The sequence below is a fragment of the Ochlerotatus camptorhynchus genome, unplaced genomic scaffold (assembly GCF_037179485.1).
Source record: "Ochlerotatus camptorhynchus isolate MF236.1 unplaced genomic scaffold, CSIRO-AGI_Acam_v1.1 ptg000344l, whole genome shotgun sequence".
NCBI lineage: Eukaryota > Metazoa > Arthropoda > Insecta > Diptera > Culicidae > Ochlerotatus > Ochlerotatus camptorhynchus.
Window position 1 is genome coordinate 990,634 of NW_027040832.1, and position 23,786 is coordinate 1,014,419.

The 23,786-nt window shown below is 37.8% G+C and overlaps 1 protein-coding gene across 4 annotated transcripts in view; it reads left to right on the forward strand.

The window, feature by feature from the left end:
• slgA (proline dehydrogenase slgA) overlaps positions 1–23,786 on the forward strand; it is a 74,903-nt gene that overhangs the window by 26,632 nt on the left and 24,485 nt on the right. The window contains exons 2-5 of one of the 4 annotated variants that reach the window (XM_065231192.1): positions 7,788–7,909; positions 17,964–18,050; positions 18,413–18,562; positions 18,758–18,945. In XM_065231192.1, the coding sequence (XP_065087264.1) occupies positions 7,788–7,909; positions 17,964–18,050; positions 18,413–18,562; positions 18,758–18,945 (547 nt within the window). Of the gene's footprint in view, positions 1–7,500; positions 7,623–7,787; positions 7,910–17,963; positions 18,051–18,412; positions 18,563–18,757; positions 18,946–23,786 lie in introns of all 4 variants that reach the window. The other 3 variants (XM_065231193.1, XM_065231190.1, XM_065231191.1) reach the window with 3 other exon arrangements.

A 23,786-nucleotide genomic window follows, 5' to 3' on the forward strand; every position in this document is an offset into this window, starting at 1 on the left:
CATTTAAATCTTAAGCAAGGTTTACCTGTATAGCTAAACTTGGCTTAACACATACGAGCGTCGCTTTTGATTATTGTTTAAATTATTAGAGACGCAAAATTCAGCTCCGAAACAAATTTGGAAATAATTGAGAGTGCATTTTGACGAGAGTTTTGAGAACAATTCTATCATGATTTGATGAGGATTCTAGGTCAAATTCTAATAAGAATTTAAAATTAGTTCTGCAATTTTGCAAAAGGAGCTCTGATGAAAATTCCATTAAAATCCCGTGAACTTCAAAGATGGTCTCTGCGGATAGTTCTAAAAGAATTCTCAGGTGATTTCTGAAGATACTTCCAAGAGAATTCTAAAGAGTTCGAAATAAATTCCGAGAAGAAGTCCAACGGAATCGAATTTTGAGGGTTCAATCTCAAAGAAATTCTGCGAAGAGTTTCAAAGTTATTACTATGGGAATTGAGAATAAGAATTGAATTTCCAATTGAATACAAGGAAGAAGTCCAAAATTATTCCAAGCAGAAATTTATGATATTTTATACGATAGATGAGGAGATCAAATTATAGACTTGATAGTTCAGTTATAGTACGGCAGTGTGAAAATTGTATATACAAAGTAGAAAGCGAGCAAAGGACAATTTTGTGGAAGGTACCAATCGGATAGTATGGATCTAAAATTGGGCTCATCGCAGAAAATCTGCTATTTATCAATTTTATCTAGATGAACACGTCATTGGGATATTTTTGGTCGCTATTGAAAATTTAGTCGATTGCTGATATTTATGTATGGGCCCAAATTAGAGACAACATCCATTTCCCTTATATGAGCAAATTGGCGATCATCCCTTTTGCCAGTGGTGACAGGGGGAAACACCCCTCACCATCCCGCATTAACGGATGAGCTTGGTAAAGGAGATGCTCTACCCGTTTTGTACCTTCCTCAAAATGGTCCTTTGTTTGCTTTCTACTTTCTATATAGAAATTTCACACTGCCGTACTATAACGGAACTATCAACTCTTTACTTTCATCTCCTCATCGATCGTATAAAATGTCCACTTTAATTCTGATATTTGATGTTAAGCATTTCCAAGTACGAAAATAATCTATTTCCAAGAATTTTGTTTATTGTTCTGCAAAAAATTTCAAGAATGCAATATTATTTTTGAAAAAGCTTATTAGCCTCTAAATTTAAGAGAAGGAGAATTATTCTAAAAAGGTTCTTGAGATTAGTCTGAAGAAATTCTGTGAAATGTTTTTAGCGAATTATCAAAGATATCTACCTTGATATATAAAAAATTTAAAGATTTCGAACGTAAAATCAAATTCATGATAATAAAAAAATGGGAATTACTATTTGCTAGTCATCATGTATAACGTAAGCAAAAGTAATTTATTCAAATCATTTCAATTGCTCTTCACAGGAGATTCCGTTGTGAGATTCGATTAAATTAGAGGAATTTATGAAATTTAATTTTAAGTTCCATGACATAAAAAAATTATTGCAATATCAAACCGTATTTCAATTTCTAAGTTACCATATAAATGGTTACTTATTTAGTATTTATAAGTCACTATTTGGTCACTATTTCCGTAATTTTAGTCACTAAAGTCACTACTATTATATCGCATCAGCACTACCAGCCCTGACTTAGAGAATGCAAATATTCATTCAAGTGTGGGACGGCAACTTCTAAATCCTTACCTGCAATGAATAACACTGTATCATCTGCAAAAAGAATAATGTCCTAAAATCTTAAAACACGTCGCAAGTCGATAATATACATAATTAATAAAAGAGGGCTCTAATACACTTCCCTGGGGCACTCCAAGGTTATTCCCCACGGGACTGGAAATAGAATCATTAAAACAGACTGATGTCTGATAAATAGCTTTCAAACCATTTATATGCAGTACTCGTAATTCCAAAGCGTTTAATCGATCTTAACAATAAGGGCCTAGAAATTGTTTCAAAAGCGCGTTTCAGTTACAAAAAAACAGCAACAGTCGTATCTTTACGCTCCAAGTTATCTTTCCACTTCGCTAATACCAAATCAACGTGGTTTCACAAGACCGACTTTCCCGATATGTTGGTTTCAACAAACTATTACTATTTAAATACTCCAACAACTTACCTTTCACAACAAGTTCTAAAATTTTATTTAGCGTGTGCAACATGTTGATGGATCGAAACCCTTCGGCTTTAATCATTCCAGCAACTTTTTGAATAGGGACCACTTAGGATTCCTTCCAAATGTGTGACACATGTCCAGTCTGCAATGATTCATTAATAAGGTCGAGCAAGATGTGGCCAGTGTCATGAAAGCAATCTTGAATAATTGCTAAAGCATATAATTTTTATTTCACACACCCAACCGGTGGATGTAAGATTCGCTTACAATTATGTGGGATTCATCATCAGAGGATGTAACTGGAGACCGCATGAACCGAGGATGCAATATACCTAGCTGCGGTCTAATGCAAGAGAATTGGAGACCGAAAAATGTGGAGTGTATTAGTGAGTGAAATGAGTTATGTCGAAAAAAATTGGAAAAAGGTTGCCAACTGGGACTCGAACCACGAACGTTGTGATTATTAGACCTGTGCTTTCTCCACTGCTCTCTCCATGCTTCTGGATATGGATAGCCTAAAAGCAAACAAGAAGCGCTCATTTCCTCTCACACTTGACTTCGTATGCTTTTTCTGCTGGAGAAATTCGAGGCAAGTGTGTGCGTCGTTCTGCCATGTTATACATAAAAAATCAAGGCAAATGCTTGCTTGTGTAGATGAAATCACAGACAGAACACGAAATAAAAAAGGCAAAAAACCATTACATCGCCTGCAAGGTCAACTTCTAACATTCGCTGCGATGTTCATGAACAGAGGATGATAGGAAATGGAACTAACATTCATTGTAATAAATTTTTGGTTTGCGTGCAGATTTAATTTTATACGTTGGACTGCCAATATATCTGAGCTTGTTGGTCACCAATTTTAGCGTTGAGGCAAACGATCTTTTGGAAAATTTGCTTTCATTCATTGCAAATTAAGGATAACTGATTAATGGCTGAGTTACTTTTGTTTGCTGAACATCGAAAATATTGAAGATTGATTTTGAAGCATTGACGTCTAAATTGAAGCTATATATAGGCATCAATGCTTCATGGATGTTTCTATTTTTTTACGTAGGACTACGTCTTTAATTTATATACTGGGAGTCACATTAAAAAAAATCAAAATTCAGACATGTAACGAAAAATCCCAAACACGGACGCAACTATAGAACGCAAATCGAACACACGACACATTGCGCATGCTCGCATAAGCGAGCTCAATGCTCGATTGACCGCTCACCATTTCACCAATGAAAGGAAGGGGGAAGAAAATCAGCGATAATAAAAACGCTTGCCAAATCGATTTTTTTTTTCTTACAACAGTCAATATTTACGAGGATCTCAGTTGATGTACTATACATATTCATGGTTCCATCTGAGACTCGAGTAGTGTAGTCGCTCAGTTGAGTTGTTCGAGTTGCGCGTTTGCTCGCATCGTGTGATGGGAAGGCAGCGCTCCCGGAGCAAGCTCCGTAAAAAGTGAAGAACAGTGGTGAAGGTAGCTCGTGCGTATTTATCACAAATAGGTACGCTACTCTTCCCACCGATGTTGGGAATGCCCCACCAGGGGAGGTGAAGCGGACGAAGAAAAGGAAGAAGAATCAGGACTTCCGATGGTGCGAGTGGTAACGTCAGCGACTTTGGCGATTTCAGCGTTACCGTCGATCATGAAAATTATGCTTTCCCGAGTGCGGCAAAAGTTAAGCTTCCTCCACTGGTGGTGATGAAAAGGCCACTCAGCACGCTCATTGGCGATCTCACAACGCTGGGCGTTGCAGCTAAATTCAAGCTGAGCAGGATCGGCACCAAGGTGATGCTGCGTACCAAAGCGGAATATGAAGCAACCGTGAAGTACCTGTAGGATTCCAGGGTGGAATACTTCACACATGACATCCCCGGTGAGAAGCCCTTCAAGGAAATCATGAGGGGCATACCGAACTTCGACCCCAAGTCGATCGAAGAAGAACTCAAGGACCGTTACAAGCTAGCCCCAATCGCAGTCTTCCGGATGACGAGGAGAGACGAAAACATGAAAACGTACCCGGATTGCCTTTTCCTGGTGCATTTCCAGAAGGGAACGGTGACGCTCAATGCGTTGAAGGCCATCCGCTCCATCAACTCTATAATTGTTCAGTGGGAGCCATACCGTGGCGGCCGTCACGACGTCACCCAGTGTCAGCGTTGCCTGAATTTTGGGCACGGCACCCGAAACTGCTACATCAAGCCGCACTGTGGCAAATGCGCCCAAATTCAAGCGGATCCGAAAGCAGGCGTCCACAAGAAGCCAACCAGGACGGAAGAAGGAAAACACTTCGGCATTCAGGGTGGAGAACTTCCAGCCTATTCGTGCCACGCAACTCGGTCAAGCAAATCCACGGTGCAATCCGGTCCCCGTCAAGAACCAGTCTGGTGCCTCAGTTTGACAAAGCTCTCCATCCTCCCTCCTGGATTCTGGAGACCACCAACACACCTTTGTTCCGTCCACTAGCGGTCCTACGTCAAGCTTCCGTTCATGCCCCTAGGCACAGACTCTTCTACTTTTATTGATTGTTTTTATGTAGCATTGACACAAAGATAATAACCGTGATTCGTAAATATGGAAATTATTACTTATATTAAAAAAAAAAATTGTCAAACTTATAGTGTTCAAATCAATAGTCTATAATGATGATATCGTTCCGGATGATAACATTTAGTGTTTTGTTTAGATTTTGGATTTTTTTTAAATCTCAAATCGGGAATATTGGGTGAAATTGATAAACCCCTCAAATGGCATTCGAGTAACTTTCTATGAAATATTCTTATTGTTATATTTGTGTTCCCTAAATCCTTGAACGAAATGTATTTCAGTAGATATTATGGGAAATATTTTTTTATGCGCCTAAATGTAGGCATTTTTTATATCATTGGTATTTTCACAGAAAATCATTAATTTCTAACATTGGAAACATCTTACCATATTTAAAAAATAGATTTATTGACACGTAGTTCAATGAAAAATGTTACTTTCATATTAAGAACAACAATCGTTCCAACCCTATGATTCGTTTATTTGAAAACTGATATTGAATGCTATTCAACGTCAATTAAATTGAAAATTATGTATAAAAATCAAGTTTTTTTTTGTATGATAATCTCGTCAAAGCCATTGGAGTCTCACGATGAAATGATGTCAAGATTTCACTTGATATCTACCACCAACCAGCTTTACCCAACTTTGATCAATTTGCACCCGGATCATAGTAGTTGATTTTTTTCATTTATTTATTTATGGCGAAATGTAGGTTACATATATTTTTTTGATTTTGTTCTGATTTTACTAAAACAAGTTTCTTTTTTTTTCAAATAAAGATGGTAAGAGAAAAAATACGATCGCGCATTTAAAATTCAAACTTCAAAAGCTGATAATATGGGATAGCAGCCCCGGGCCTCCCGTATCCTAAATCCGGCACTGGTACTAGACCATGTATCGATCAGACCTCATCATATCTTCGGAACCAGTGAACTAAAATGATTCAATATCAAAAAATCAACCCAACTTAGACAAATATATGGCGAGAATCGGTAAAGAATTGGTTCAGTTGGAAAATTTTACAGATTTACAGAATGGAAGCTAAAAACTGGAAGAATATGAGTTATAAAACTTAACTGACGCTAATCATCAAATCAAATCACATCAATATAGATAAATATTCTTAAATCCATACGATTGGCGTAGATAGCCTATATCTACATATTGCCGTTACCGTATCGATAAAACAAATTATCTTCATTTATTAATTAAACAGCAAGCAGTGTGTCTCTATATGTTCTCGTGATATCTACACAAGCTGCAATTGCAACTTTTAATTGTACTAACATATACCTACCGACACCGAGCAATACGGATGCACAGCACGATTAATATCCCGTGTTCTATAGCCATCAGCCACAGTGTGAAACTAGGGCAGAAACTGCTCCATATCAATCTCGTGTCCCATCACTGACCGACCAAGCCTCGGGCCACGAGTGGTAGTTTGTCTCGTCTGGAAACCCAGTGCTGTATAATCCCTAACGCACGGGTCTCGGTAGGTACCTGTCGTCATCATAAGAATGAAGGATGGAGGATTGGAAAGTGAACTTAAGTGGATTAAGTTCATTCTATATTTCTATCGTTGTCAGTTTGTAATCCTCCACTGCAACGAGCTCCTACCGCAAGTAAGCACCGAGGGACAATGTTTGCAACAATTACGCTACATGTAATGATCGATTTAATGGTGCGACTGAATGGGTCCTATACATACTCACCTGATTGGGTTCCGATGCAGGGCGCGTGAAGTATGTTGGTATGCATAAAATGCACATCGTAAAAACTATTCTCGATTGAAATGTCAATCAAATGTTAGCGTTGCGGATGAATGTGCAAGAATGAAATACCGTTTTCTGACTGGTGGGAATTGAAACTGGTTGAACCTATTGGATGAATGTGAAAGAAAAATCTACATGATAATTACAAGTGTGTAGGTATAGGATTCAAAGCAGTCTTCTGTTCCGCAATCTAGTGCCATCCATTGACGACAATCGAATGTGCAGGAAGGCAGCTTCCACACCTGCGTAGGATATCGCACCCATTCAAACACACATGGGCCGGGACCAACGGATTTACTTCCCTTCCGAAGGAAGACGTGACCAGAGATTTTTATGCCTCAGAAAAATCCCACCGACCTCGGCTGGTATTGAACCCAGACCCACTGGGGTGAGAAAGCAGTCACGCTTACCACTACACCACCGGCGCCGGCTGATTCAAAGCAATCATCCCAATTGTATTCTATTCGTTTTAGGCGTTGACATTGCCGGCGACCGCTTTATCGTTTGGCCAAAATAAATTGAAGTTTATAGCTCCCTCTGATTCCATCAAATAGTATGAATTGAACTCGGTATATGTGTGCCTTCCTCGAGGTATCGTCCAATTTCGAGATCGTCTGCGTTTCTGACCTTGGTAGCTATTGACAAATCTAATAGAAGCTTCCCGAACTTTCCATGACCTGTCGATTGCTGTCGTACTTTTTCATCCTCTTTCCACAGAAAATAACCCATACACCTTAACCCATACTAATCACTGATAGACATTCCTCCGAACCACCAAGTAACTAACAGCTTGAATAACGATTGTTTTTTTTTCTTTTCCTGAAACATGCCTGCTCTCGATTGGATGCAAATCAAATGTACAAAATTTTGCCAACAACTGTTTCGGCCGTCAATTCAAAATCTGCTTCTTCGCCAATTTGCCTGTGTGTATGCGCCAACAAACAAACAAAACTATGAACATCAACTCGATTTGGAATGCTACAAAAAAACATATCACAATGCACACCGAACCATCATGAAAAACAAAATCAAAATCAAAACATCCAGTTGATGAAAGTAGCACAAACAATACTAGGCGAAAAGCTGTTCACCCTGGTGATGAAGTACACATTCTACGGTCATTTTGTGGCTGGTGAAGATCAAGTCAAAATTGTCCCCACACTCGAAAGGTACATAAACTCTAAATATTGCCATTGATATTGACAGTTTGTTTTTCTTTCTTTCTTTTGTTTCTTTTTCCTTTTGTTTTCTATTTCATTTTTTGGTTCGGTTCCGGGCGCTCTGCGTGGGCGTGTGTCACATGACCTGATCTGTGTAACCTCCAACACAAGTAGATCATGAAGCTCACAAAAGCTATTATAGGAGACAAGCTGTTTGTCCAGTTGATGAAGTCAACTTTCTACGGACACTTTGTCGCCGGAGAGGACAGATTCCGGATCGTGCCAGCGCTTGAGAGGTTTCTATCCGACGAAGAAAGACGGGGGAGAGCACCCGTAAATGTGCCGTGCTGTCCTTCTAATTCTGTTCTGTTTATATTGATGAGATAATAATACCTACTGCTTTCACGTTGCTCTAGAATGTTTCAATCTCACTCATTGCAATCCGTTTCGTGTAAAAATTATCATTTTTGCTGCGAAACATTCAATTGGATTTGAAGTCGGAATTGACAAATTTCTGGTATATTGAAGTGTTCCTGAATGAATAAATTCAACACTCCAATACCTGCACATGAACACTTCAATATACTACTTAAAACCATGGAATGTTCATTTTTCTTCTGCTAATCTTCAAATCCATCATGAAACATTTGGCACGTTCAAAAATTAATTACCTACACTGCATGAGACAACATTATCTCCGTGGATTATTATCCCGACAAAATATATCTATACCATGTCAATTACTAATACGAATGTGGTTTGTTTTGTATCGTCATCGTCATGTGATTTTTAGTTAAGCTTAAATTGTCTCGGTGTGCAATGGATTGAAAAGATACAATAGTCGTTAATTTACGGAATCCTCTCTTTTTAGAAGTAATGCGATTTTATGTATATTTTATATTGTATGTATGTATGTATGTATATACAATCCAACTTCCACTGTTCGGCAGTGTTTTTATGGAAGAAAAATGTTTGCAATATAATCTATTATTATCTTATACTGATCCCATTGCAAACAAATTTAGTCCGAAAGTTGAAAGGTGATAGCTCTGTTGAGATTCAGTAACCCATTTCAGAATGCCTGGTCACTCACGTCCATTCCGAGGTTACTTTCACTTACAACAAGCCCCACATACACGTAGTACCGATACAAAATGTATATTGGTACTGCGTGTACACTTCCATCATCAAAGCAATTCCTGCTTTGTAGATGGCACGTATTTAGTAGGATGCATTTCATATTTTTATATATAGTTGTAATCAGTTAGATCTCACCGCTTATGTATTGTGTCCTTGCTGCTGAATCTTTGTCATCTCGATTCTCGTTGAGTCCTGTTGAATAATCGGCATCTGTAGTACTTCTCTCTCTTTCTCTATCACTTTTCGATGTTTTTCGTATCTCTTCTGTTGTATTGCTGTGCCACCTTTGCAGCGAAAACTTGAACTATTTTTATCCACCAAGTTATAGTCCTAATTAATCCAAGAAACTTCACTGTAGACATCAACTAAATTGGATGCAATCACAGAACGTTAATAGTTTTTCCTGCTAGATTTAATTCCTGGCAAATTGTGCACTGTGCGTTGGCAGGGTTCGATGGTGGCACGAAGTAAGTTTGCAAATTTAAATGTTATCGATTTTTGATATTGACCAGCTGCTGGGCCTCCATCCCTTTTCCGAAGAATAATGGGCTTGATATTCAGAACCAGGACTGGTAAATGTAATTTTCAATGAAAGATCTCACGTGAAATTTACATAGATACTATCATCGGATGATAGAGATTTTCTTCAAAATGTTATCGAATTTTTTATCATGACAGAACGTGACAGTATTGTGTTCATCATAATTACTAGCTCATTTATTGCTATTACTGTTACTAGTTCTGAGGAAATCTTAATAATATATTCACTCTACCGATTGCATACGGTTGCTTGCTTTAATTCATCTAAATAAATTAGAAATGTAGATGTCAAAACCGTAGGAATGTAGATGTCAAAATAATTATTCTCATGAGTGCTTGATCATTGGAAAATGACAAGAAAGACAATGATAGGTAGTTTCTTCTCGTGATAGTGAGATGGCCTTTTTTTCTCACACACTATAGATGTCAAAACCGTACACACTTAGAAATAACTACTTTTACACGAGACGTAATCCATATTGGACGTAAATCATAGAACGTAAACAAACATTTCATGTAAAATTAAGTGTTTTCAAACCGAAACATCAGCTAGTCGACGAAGCGAACGTTTGATTGAATTGATTTTCACGTTTCTTTCAACTGATTCTTATGTCAAAAGGCCCGCTTACATGTGTCGGTCTCAGGGAACCGAAATTAACATGACTTTCTAGTAGTGTGTAGAAATGTAGATGTCAAAAGATTCAAGGTTGTCAGAACTGCTTGTATTGATTTAGCAGGGATTATCCTTAACATGGACTGCAGGAGCGAATAAATAACCTGCAATGAAGAATAAAATGAAGTCAGATGTCCTGTCTTGTCTTAGGTATTGGTATACCCTTTTCTACACAGTTGTTTTTTTATTGGTTTTTAATTCAATTTTAACCCATTAACTGTCCGCTAATTGCTCTTTTTGTATTGGCTTCCAAACCAGGGCATCTACTTCCTAAGAAAATAAGCACATATTTAAAATAGCATATATTGAAGTACGCCAGAGAACCTTTTCAAGCATTTTAAAATATGTTATAATACAGTCATCAGCGTTGGAAAAATACCAAAAAACCAAATTTCACCAAAGAACAGGGTCACGCTTGATTTTCGCAGATATAAATCAACAAGCAAACAACAGCGTTGTGATATCGCAGCTCAGAATATCAAGCGAACAATACTCACCAGCTGCAAATTTCACCAAGCTGTGGTGAGATTGAGTTTCATGATTTTGGCTTTACACCCGAATGCAACCAAAACATCCATAACGGCTAGCAGCAGCTGCTTCGTGTCTGCCATCGGTGAAGAGAAAAAAGAGATAGCATTATTATACCTTCTCTTCCTAAGAAAACGAAGTGCAACGGAATCATTTTTGCGTTGATTCAACTCTCAGCTTCAACTTTATATCTACGTTGTGAATTGTCTCGCAATATCAAAAGCGAACCCCACACGTATCAATATATTGACTCGAAGGGGATTTGTACTTGGACAATCAGCGAGAGCATGCGGAATTTCCAAACAATAAGGACATTTTGGGGAGGCACGACAAGAACCCTCTGTATGTTTCTCTCCACATTGCGTGGCCTTTTTACCACAGAAAGCCGCAGTATGTCCTAGTCACTTATATTTTGTGCAGTTCATTACCTTTGGTACAAACAAGCGCACAGGTAATCGGATCATCCCAATCGCAACGTAATCTAGTAGTACTGACCCGGCGAAGGTCACACGAAACGAGTCCGAAAGCATGTAGGTCTTCTTCGTTCCAACGAGGGACACTGAATGCATTTGAATGCAGTCTAGTATTTTAATTTTCGGGAGGTGAGGGTTCTTGAAGAAACCAACCCCGCCTTTCAGGAAATCATCACGCGTCATATTCGCTTCGGTTACAACTCCCTCGATTTCAACTTCGTTACTTGGAATATACACTCGATATTCCAACAAAAAAAAACTCAAAGGCAACAATATTGTTTGCCTGCACACGATCGCTAACGGTAACACGTAGTTGATTTGGTCTTACCTCTCAAAAATGTTTAATCAGATCCCTCAAAATCTGATGAACATTCAAAGCCTTTTGTTAGCGTTGGAAGAAGACAACCCTCGGACCTTTCGAGTCTTCTGGGTAAGCCTTACACCGCTCCGTAACGTGGGTAGATCACCTTTTCGTGGTACGTTACGGGATGTAAGATCTACCACCGATTCCTAGTCCTGACTACTTCAAACTAGGGGAACAGGATTTTTCAGTAATCCAAGGAACACATCTTAGTCCTTGTTACTTTTTATGCCTTGTTGATAGTGACAAGACTTGGCTTTGTCTACCGAGGATGATCTAGAAACAAGGCAAAAAAAATGAGTTAGTTGTCTTCATCTATGTGATTCCTAATCTTCTCTTCGTTGTTCCCTAGTTTGAAGTGGTTAAGACTAGGGTTCTGATGCATGGTCATTATCGGTGTCATACCTTAATTTTGTTGCTAAGGAATCAAATTTTGATTGACAAAGGGGCGCGCCTTTGGAGGGTGTTTCAACACTCCGAAGGGTATAAATAGCGGGACCTTTCAATTAGAGTCGGAACCTTGCGATAAATGCAAGAGTGGCAACAGTAAAAAAATCGAATACTTCATCGTTTCTCAATAGTGATGGAGTAATACGACATGCACTAAACTAAGGACACGGGATATACTACAATAGATCAATTTACTGGTCGCAATAGTGTTAGGTCCCGAACAGAGGAAAAAAAAGAAGCCTTACAGCGGGGGGCAGGTGATGTTCTCGGGGGAAAGGGTGGAGCAGGGGACAATGGAGGAGCTGGTGGAGAAGGTGGCTATGAAGGTCCTTTAACCTTTGGATACGCTCCGGTGTACTTATTGGTTGCTGACCCTTCACCACCAGAGGTATTCATCGCCACAGAAGAAGGAAAATCCAGCAGAGAATCATCGTCGGAGAGTGAGATCCCTCCGCCAACATCTAAAATATCCATTGCGAATACTCACGTTCCAACGCAGATTCACCCCAACACAAAGAAAAGGGGAAAAACCAGTCGTACAGGTCGAAAATAAAACCAGTCGTACAGGAAGAAATGGACAAAAAATCAAAGATAAGGAAAAACAAAAACCAAAACTGCTATCGTCAACTTACATAATATCTAGGCACGCTAGCACGCACGCTAGTGGTAAAAACACAACGATGCGATGCGGCTGTGAACGGCTGCTTCCCTTGAAGAGCGTCACTGACTGCATGAAGCACTAACACTTGATCACTTTGGAATTGAGCACCAGGCTTGCTGAAACTCCTCAAACTCACTGGGGGTTTTAAAACACTCTTGTCCTGCGAGTTTAGCCAGCCCTCACCTCGAGTTAGTGGCGGCAGGAATATGGAAGACGTAAAACAGTCAGGTTCAATGAGTCATTTTCATATGGATATAAACTGCTCTCTGCCTCATCATTAACTGCCGCGTGAGAGTCTGAATGATTGAGAAGTAAACGAGTCACTGACAGCCGAGCACTCAGTCAGTAGCTCAGTCAGCACGTTTATTCTTCCGTTATGGTACCCAATCCTTGTTTTGAATGAATGAGCGTACATTTTCTAATGGAAAAATGACTCAATTGCATGTTGTGTGAGCGAAGGCAAGCAGTGTGAGTCGCCTGTTCGTGAGAGACTGAATATTTTAGTTTGATCTTTCATTGCCTCGTCCTTTACCGTTCTGTACACACGGTCTGGACACAGCGTTGCCAGTATTTCAGATTTTTAGTCGTCTTGCCAGATACACAGACAGACCACGTATATTTCCAGATTTTTTAAATTTGTTCCAGATTTTCCCAGATTTTTAAACATGTTGCTTTACAAATATTACTGCAATTGATTTACCCTCTAATAAAATAATAAAAAGCCAAACTTGCCACTTTAATTATTAAAAGCCATCAACGTTGGACATTATTGAAATTTTAAGGTAATTCTGAAAATAGTTCACAGTTAAGTGTGAGGCGAATTTTTTGTGAAATCAAAGGAGAATTTCAAGCTACTTCTGAGTAGAATTACATCCATCTTTGTGGGCTTCGGGGTCGTGCGGCGTCACCCTTCATTTAAGCGTATTGTGAGTGCCACGAAGTGAGGGTTCGATTCCCGCTCCAGCAGTGTAAATTTTCGCAACCTAAAAATTTCCCTACTGGTCTAATGGGTGTGGTGTGTTGTCTAGTGTTAAATATTCAGTCTGTGCCACCTCTGGTTGAAGACGGTGTCAATTGTCTTGTCAACTCTGATTGCATTTTGTCAATAAAGGAAATACAATCCGGAAGAAAAATCATAGAAAATTCAAATGATGAAACTTAAGGAGTATGCTGATACGAATCGTAAGAATAATTTCAATAGAATTCTGTCCAATGTTTCTATGGAGTTTAATTTTAATAAAATTTTAAGCGCAATTTCTTGGAGACTTTCAAAACCATTTTGGTAAAGAACTTGAGTACTTAGGTATTACTAAAAATGATTTCAAAGCAATTCTGACCTTACCTACAAAGCAGTTTAAAGGGAATTATCGGATAAGTTTGAGAAGAGTGTGACGGTCATTCTGAAGCGTCTACCAAGGAAATTGTTAAGAATATTTTAAGAATTTCATAGAGAAAAATGGACACAAAATTGAGCCAATTCTTTGGAATTATTACCAATTTGTTGTAGTTGTGGAATTGGAGAGTGATTTATAAGAGATTAAAGAGGTAATGCTAATGGTTCTAATAATCTTAGAATGTTACTGGAAAAGTTAACATATTTTCAAGATTATTTTAGGGGAACATAGAAAAGAAATATGATGGAATTCTACGATGATTCGAATTGAACTAAAAAAAAGGCGAAGATATTCTGCGAAGAGTTCCAAGTAAATTCAAACTAACAACAAAAAATCATGATCTGGGACGCAGGAAAAATTTAAATTACGGAATTTAGAATTCTTGAAAGATCCTGAGACTTCAAAAATGAAGCTATCAGACTTTAATTTTAGTAATATAATAGACACATTTCTTGGCAATAAAATTATTCGTTATTGTCATGCGAATAGTGGAGTTACCCGTAGTTTAGGTAAACTGTGTGTGAGTTAAACGATGTTAGGCTTTGATTCCCACTTCAGCCCGTAAATTTTGCTTCAAAATAAAATTGCCTACTGGTCTGCTGGGTGTTGTTTGTTGTATCATGTCAAGAATTAAATTGTAAATCTGATCAACCTCAGAGTAACATTAGAATTATTTAGAACTAATAAAAATTTTAAATTCTGGTACTGCATCAAATAGAAAAGACTACATCGACTATTAGTCAAAAAATCCATCCCATCAAATTTACTTGATTCTAGATAAAGTTACAGTTTAAAAAACAATTCTAACCATATTTTCTGCTGTGTTTTACCCACATTTAACTCAATTTTTGAAATGCTGTCAATACTTTTCAACTTTTGGATGATTTTAGCAATGCTAACAAGTTATTTGCTTTATATAATTTATTTAGACACGTAATTTATAACCATTCTAGTACTTTAAATAAATTCCAAATGATCATACTGACCTATTTTTACGGGAGATTGGCACAGCACTTTGATTTCAATAGCATTATGTTAAAAAGAGGATTTTTGGAGCATTCCAGATTTGATATTTTACCTGGTCCAGATTTTTCTGAAAATGACCTGGCAACGCTGGGACAGAGCAATGAATTGAATAGTGCAGTGCTTTCACACTCAGCCTAAGCAGTCAATAATTTTACCCTCTGGGAAGAAGTAAACAAAAACTCCTCGAGAGAGAGGGAGAGTGAACTTCAGCGAGAGGATGATTTCTAGACCAACAATTGAAATAGGCGGAACAACCAAACGATTCAAAATATACCCACGCAAATTAACAATACCATTCGATAAAGGAAGTTTTCTCTATCAGATGGTGGTGTTAGATTGCGTGGATGTGTTTTGATTCTCGAGAAATTTGCGATTAAAGCCATTGTTAACGTTTGATTGATCCGCCTATTTCAATTGTTGGTCTAGAATTTGACGTGAGGTGCACTTGTCGAGACTCAGGATGACTTTTTTTTGTTCGACGCAAGAAGCTCAGAGTTCACCCAGAGTGAGAGTAAAAGCGTAGATGTAACACTAAGACTAGTAGGTCCTGAAGAAACGTGCTGAACTTTTTGGCTTAGCTCTGGTACTATTATCCGTCCCAAGCTAATCGATTCACCCCTCGAAACATAGGAAAATCCACTAACCCCTCATTGTATCTGTCATACTTTCATAGCTAATCAAAATAAACATTGTGTAATACTAGCATTTTGACTAGAATGGGGTACGTTAATCGATTTGCTTGGGACCAATAGGCTAGTCAAATAGTGAGCCAATTTAAAATCGTTAGTTTCGTATTGATTGTTGGTAAAAGTGTGTAATAGAAAACATGAACATGAATGGCAGCAAACCTCACTCTCATTTTATCCCCCTTCGCTCACAATCTCTGAAGCTCAGTGGAATGATTTCTAGAGTAACATTTGAAATGGGCCTATGTCCAACACATAAACAAACCAGAAAATAAATTTTAAATTTTTCCGTCACTATTCAATTCATATTTAAGAAAATTAAAGTATTTTATACATTTATATTGTTCACAATAACAATAGTAACTGTATCTAAGCATACAACATCCAAAGTATGTAAAAACCTGTTAAAAATATATGAAAATCAATAACAATTTAATTTCATAAATTAATAAGTCTTTTTGTAAATCTTTCAATGGATAGGCCCTTTTTGTTAAGCCGTTGTGCTTGTCATCAGAAATGGTACGCCCTTTGCTAAGCCTTTTCGTAACGTCAAATAAATTCAAAGCAAATCATCGGCCCTGCCTCAAGCAGTAGGGCCTAGCTTTGGTTTGAACATTTTCAATCATCGGCCCTTCTGCGTCACTAGGCCTATCAATGAAATGAAATAAATTAATGGTTGGCCGTTTTAGCGTGCGGACCTATTAATGAATTGAAAAATTTCGTATAGGCCGTTTCGAAAATTGAGTTATTTTTAATGATTTTTCTCGATTATGCGGAACTTTCCTACATGATTAGTAGCTATCAAGCGGTGCTAAAGAATGGTATAAAAACCAGATTTGTTTACGTTTTGGACATAGGCCCATTTCAAATGTTACTCGAGATTTGGCAGTGGACATTTTACTCCTCAGAAAAATGCTACGCTCGGCTCATTTCAAACTTGCGAGCGAGGCTCCATCAAGCCTGTTGAGCACTCTTTAAACGGATTACTGTGAACGGAGCGAAAACAAACTGAACCGCCTTGACCGAACGCTCGACTGAGAGTGATTGTGTCCCGGTTTGAAACTATATATACTATTTGAATGTAATTTTTTTAAATATCGTTATAAATGAGACTTTCAGCCCTGGGCTGGTTCGTCTCCGGAACTGAATGTCTTTCTACAAAAGTTTCTTTGGTTATTTTTTTTTATCTGAAATGGAATTAGTTTTGGTTTATTTTTTGGTACAAATTCATTATTTACTCGTAAATTATACGGATAATGTTCAATGTTCTAAACCATCCACATTATCCTGGAGTGTAAAATTCTTGACAAAAAGGCTAAATCACCAGTCTTCCCTGTAGAAAATGTACAAACATATCCATAGCATCTAGATTCATCATTCTAGATTCCATCAGTTTCTATTAGCTGGAGTACTTTTGTAAAATGTAAACCTGGACATTTAATGTTGGTACCTGGAAAAAACCTGGAAGACTCAGGGAATTTAGTTTGAACTTTTAAGTTCCCACCCTGTTTCACGTGAGCAGTTTGGGGCGTTATAAATGCATTTTAAACCAGTTTTGGACAATTGGGTTCTTTATTTTGAAAATCATATAAAAGAGCTTCGATTTCTGAGCACAACGATATTTTTTAAAAGCCTATGGGTCTATCTCGATTTTAATTCACGATTTAAAGGAAAATATTAACTTCACTATTTGACACTCAACTTACAAATTTACAGATCGCTCCCATACAAAATCATGTCGAGGGGCGCTAAGATGGTGATTTTTGCTAATGTAAACGAACCTATTTGAAATTGCTCCCGTGTACCGTAATTCATGAAATTTTGGGTTTCGGATCTTCAGATTACGAATATGCATTTACCTCAATACCCACTTATATCGATTGGAATGGATAGAGCAGCATGCAGCAAATGAATGTAAATAAACAAACACTGCATATCCCAAGTAACATTGCAAGTTTTATCGAGGTTTAAAGAACTCTTCAAGGCTAAACCATGGCTTCAAGAGCGTTATAGAACCAACATTGTTGCATGCGTTACATCTAGAAAAAGTCTATAGAATCGTGGATGTTGCTTGGATTGTCGAGAATTCGTAAATTCTTCTATTTTATTCGTAAAAAGTTACGTCCTTAAACTTCACTGCAAAACTGGTCGGCGTTAAGTCGATTTTGTACCAAATCTGACAAAAATGAAATGTATCATTCCATTTTATATTTATTTTTGCTCTAACGCAACGCCGAGCAACTGTTCATTGTATGACGATACAAAAGCAAATATCTTAGCTGTCTTCTGTTTAATTTTTATTTATTTTTTTAATTTTTTGTTTTTCAAAAGTCTTGTTATGTTGATACATTTTTTCTAATCACTCGTTTTATTCTTTTATATTCCTATCTCCCTCAAAATCACCGTGTGCCACATCAGACTGCGGTCTTTCGGCGTTAAACCCATCCTAGACTACTCAGTAGAGGAAGATCTGTCCCAGGAGGAAGCAGAGAAGCGTGAAGTGGAGTAAGTACAGTTCACAGCATGGTCAAACGTTAATTGATGTTTGTTGATACTAATCGTTAGTAAGAAAAGTTGTGACCGTTCTGAAAGTCTAATTCTTATTAGAGTTTTAACCATCGTCGAAAAATGTGTCGTCTTCTATCTCCGATATTTCTTGCAAGGAACAACTAACACGTGGTATCTGTAGCAGGAGTAGACTATCACTTAATCCTATCAATGTGTCCGTCAGAATAGTAGATCCGATTTGGAGATTAGGCCGTAACAAATCGTCGTTGGAATCGGTAGCAGTCTAATATTGCACGGAAATTTCCCTTGTGCAAGATCAGGAGATAAAGGTGTCCCTTTGGCATGTGTCATTCTTTCAGGAATTTGAGAGTACAACTAATGAAGAGAATCGCAAGAATGAATTTTCCCATTCCTCGTCCCCGTGTGTGCAGCGAAAATCATTTAGGAAACCCTTCGACAATGCTTTTGGGTATTAGTGCCGAAAAGAGGACGGCAATCCATGTGCGCAGGTAGGTTGCAGGAGCCACAAACTTATACATATGGGCGTTTTGCAAGGATGGTGATCTTCTGTGGAAATTCTTCAATTGTCGATGAAGATTATGTTAGGAACTTATCCCGTCTAACGATTCCAACCAACAAAGAATCTACTTAAAGTTGCTTTCTTGTATAGAACCGTTGTTCTGATGTTTGCTTCTCTTCCGCAGGGCTTCTGTATCGTCCACCGGGACGAACCTGTCTGCTGAGGGCCTCTCCCTGCCCCAGTACAGCGTGGATAAAACGTTCGCCGATCGACGCTACAAAGTACAAAGTGCACGTACCTACTTCTATCTAAATGAAGCGACCTGCGAACGCAACATGGAGACATTCCTGGAATGTCTGGATGCCGTTAAAGGTTGGTGTTGAGTTTCATAAGCCCTGCATTTTTGCAGTCCATCATATGTAGAGTAGATAAGCTAAACAAAAATACTATTTTGGTACCCGAGCAGAACCATTTGGCGGTTGATGGTTGCCAAGAAATGTGGGATATGCGCAATAATGCATATTAAATGGCAAGCAAATACAGGTTAGGTAGAGCCATTTTGCGCAAACCTATTTCAGATTTTGGCACCGTGACAATTACGTCGTTCGTTCACTTCACCTTACACACCGAATGCATTCATTCTAAAGTTTTGATCACAGGATGAAGTCCAACGGGGATGCATTAGGTATTATATAACAACAATCACGTTTCAGCTCAATTGGGTAACGACTTCACATTTTTATTTCTTCATCCATCATGATTCACCATCGCCGTTTGTCGCATGGTAACGAAATATCATGTCCGCCTTGTGAAACGACGTACTGAATAGTGTCATGCAATTCTTCATCAGTTGAGCCAGACTAGTAGCTACGACAGCCAGCAAAAGCAAAATATAATCGGTTCGACCTTGAAAATTTAGATCTTCCCGAACCACTGGCACTGTGCACACCTCACATTTTGCTATATCTATATATTTGAAGCGACCGAATGGGTTAGAAACGAATGAGGGCATGACGGCGCGGTGTGTTCGATTGCTGTGAATAGGTTTGAAAAGTAAAATTTTAGTTTTTTTTTTTGCGGATCTCTGATCATGATACAGAAGTTCTATAGGGTAGATGTACCAGTCATGGATATACGTTCCTATTATGGTGTGCTCAGGATGGTAATTTTAATTTTATAATTGCCTAATTTTCCCGGTTCAAATCTAAAAACTAAACTTCTTACTAATACAAATTTCACCAAAAGTGCTCATATGATGTGACTTAAGGTATCACATGTTGTATCTTGACCCAAGCTAAAAACTGGCCACTTTCCGGGGATTTTAAAAACATAGCCAGATGTTGCCAGTGTGGCTCTGGGTACTTCAAATGGCTACCATTGAACTGGATTTTGAACTCTCATTTCATTTGAGGTGTCACATGATGGGTTTTATTCGTTTTAGGACGGATTTAGTCTCATGGCCCATACAAACCGGATCATATTTTGTCATATCTCCGGAACCAGTTGAACTGTTCAAAAAATATTCAACATCGTTCTATAGGATCTTTATACTTTCATTTATTGGTTATTGTGTCCTATCCGGTTCAGTGGTTGTCGAGAAAGTTCCCTAAATTCGTAATTTTCAAATTCATGAGACCATGGAACCTGTTGTTCTGTCCAATTCGGGTAAGTGGTTGTTGAGAAACACGACTTAGTTTCCTTAATCCGTGGTTTTCGGATCTTGCTCCGTCTATATCTCCGGAACAAGTTGACCAATTCCAAACATGTTTTATGAGACCATGAAACCTTTCATTTGGTGGTTGTTGCGTCCAATTCCGTTCAGTGGATGCCGAGAAACACGTCTTAAAATTTGTTTCGTTTTTCAGGTTTTTGAAAAATAAATATATTCAAGATCATAAAATGTTTTATATGTTTCAGGAGTATTTAAATTGTTCAAAGACTGTGAATTTACATTCTATATGTTTAAAATATAGAAAACTAGATTAGGTATCTTGAATTTTTAATTCCCAGGGGTAACAAAAATTATCCAAAACTCTAAAATGTATACCGAAGTTCCTAATTGTTCACGATCGACATTTTAAGTCTTAAACGCATTCAATTTTTTAAATGTTCATGATCTTTCCATCTGGACAATTTCCAACAATGAAATTTTGTCTTAAGCTGCGATCTAGAAAAGTGGTCTAGGTCCCAAAGTTATGAACATTTTTCTATGTTTGAGGTGTTGCAGAAGTTTCTATTCTTGAGAGGGATGGAGCAAAGTAAGAAGACGACAATAAACTACAGCGACTACAAATAAGAGAACTATAATTTTATTCAACTACTCATGGCTAACTTAGATCTACACTTAATATTAGACTGCAGCTCTTCACGTTGCTAAACGTATCGCTTCATCCTAGATCTTTAAAATTGTCAAAATTTGTCTAAATTGTTGACTTTGAAAATTTTTTCTGTGCCTCAATTTCGACTTCTAATCACTAATTCGCGATCTGCATCTAATATCAACATAGTAAATTGATTGTTTAAAAAATCGAGGTAGTCAAAGTAGTTCAGAGTGAAACGGAGGTTAGAATTGAACAGCCCAACCCAAGTAACAATTTTGGTTTTATGAGGGTTCTGTAGACCATGATTTAGACTTGTAGCATGCTTTAAACTCACTATAAAACTTGCAATGTTACTTGGGAAGTTACATTGCAAGTTTTATCGAGGTGTTATAGCATTTTAAAAGCCGTCTATACCACGATCTACAGAATCCTCATAATAGCACTGTACTTGCCATAATACATTGTTATTTGCTCTTGCTCATTCAGCTCATACTTACTTTTCGAGAACAAATTTATGGGATCCATAAAACATTTGTTTTATTTTCAAGAAGTTAAAAAAATACGCATGATGGGTTTGTAAGTTTATAACATTTCTCGAACTGGCCATCGCATTCAACGGAAGATTAGGAGCATGTCCTTCCGATCAATAAAAGTCACAATTGGTCACTTTTTTATTGTTTTAAAGTCACTATTTTCGTTTTTGTAGTCACTAAAGTCACTACTATTATATCACTTACCTACTACCAGTCCTGACCATGAATTTACTGAATTACGTGTGAAGAAATGTTCTAGAAAGTTTCTAGCTTTGGAAAAATTACTGCAGTTAAGAAAGACAAAGAAATTTCTAGAATTTTGGTTTCTTTTGTTTTGAGAAAAGAGAAAGTTCTTTCACTCAATAATTATCTCAAGTGCATTCAATTATCTTCTTTGAAATTCTTGTTGAAAATTCTTCAGATGATGCTTGGTATACTCTTCAAAATTACCTTAGTAGTCTTCCCTTTATGATATTGAAATTCTACTGAAAATTGCGTTGAAAATACACTCCCTTAAAATACTTTCAGAAATTCCATAAAGTTCTCTTCAGCTTTTATTTGGAACTTATCTCTGAATTCCTTTGGAACTGTCCTCAAAATATATTTGGAAATGCCCTCAGAATATGATTCCCATGGAATTCATCTCAATATTTCCTTGAAAATCTTTTTTTAATTCCCTTGGAATTCACCTCCAATTTTCCATAACATATTCCGCTAAAACACATTCAGGATTTCAAAACGTCTTTTCTTTGAATTCACCTCAAAGTTTCCCCCGATATTCTCCAGGAATCCTCCACATAAATGTTTTGAAATTATCACTAGAATTTGAAAGGAATTTGTCTTATAATTTCAAAAATATGTGGAAGATTTATTAATCCAAATCCTGATTCCTGAAAATTCCTTCAAGGCCCAACCCAACATTGATATTTATCTATAATAGTGTTTCCTGTAAATATTCACTATGGAATCGCTCATACTCGTTCACTCGTTCATGGCAGGAAACTTTATTTCAAAAAACTAGCAACTTTTTCACAACGGTAGTTATACGGGTTGTTCTTGGTTGGGAACAGATACCGAATAAAAAGAAGAATATTTTTCAACAGTTTGATAGATTTCGACAGAGTTTGGTGACGTTTGTCACGGAGGACGGCTTTAGTAGGAGATTGCAGATGCCGCCAACGAAGGTTCCAGCCGATTCCGAGGAAAATTCCAATCGTTTTCGACCCGGATGAGATTCCACATGATGTTGTCAAAAGTTTTTTTAACGTTCGCGACCGGATTTCGACGGAGTTTGTTGACATTCCCGACGAAGGAGATTCCTGCCACTTTATTAAGAGATTGCAGATGCAACCAATGAAGGTTCCAGCCGATTCCGACGGAGATTCCAATCGTTCTCAACCCGGATGAGGTTCCAAACGATTTCGTTGATTGTTTTTTGACGTTCGCCACCGGATTTCGACAGTTTGCTGACATTCCCGACGGAAGACTCTCCAGCCGCTTTAGTAGGAGATTGCAGATACCGCCAATGAATGATGTAGCGGATTCCGATGGAGATTCCAATCGTTTTCGACCCGGATGATACAATTTCGTCGAAAAATGTTTGACGTTCCCGAACGTATTTTGACGGAGTTTGCTAAAATTCCCGACGGAGGAGGTTCCTGTCGCTTTCGTAGGAGATTACAGATGCCGCCAACAAAGGTTCCAGCCGACCCGGATGAAATTCCACATGATTTTGTCGAAAGTTTGTTGCCGTTCACAATAGGATTGTGACGGAGTTCCCGACGGAGAAAGTTCCTGCTGCTTTAGTAGGAGCATGTAGGTGCCGCCAACGATGGTTCCAGGTTCTATGAACCTCTCGTAAGTTATATGACCCCCTCGAAGGTTCTATGAGATTATAAGATTTCGGAAGTTTTATGAACCTCTTGGAAGATCTATGAACCTCTCAGAAGTTCTATAAACCATTAGAAAGTTAGATGAGTACACCTCTTGAAAGATCTATGAACCTCTCGGAAGTTCTACTACCCTCGCAGAAGTTCAATGAACGTCTCGAAGGATCTATATATATCTCGGATGTTCTATAAACCTTGTAACAGTAGCCCTTTTTTGTTATAGTATTTTTGTTTGATATTTTGCTTTTATTTTTTCTCATCTATTTAATAAACTTTAATAATTTATTTTAATAGACCTAAATATTCAATTAAATTAAATATTTGTTTGATGTTCCGATTTCCCTTCAATTGCTCCTTTATTTCCAAATAATTTGAATTTAGTAAAAAAAAAATCAAATTGACCGATACGAAAAACCAACTGAATGAAACGAACCTATTCGAGTTGCATACAATTAATTCACAGTCGCGCA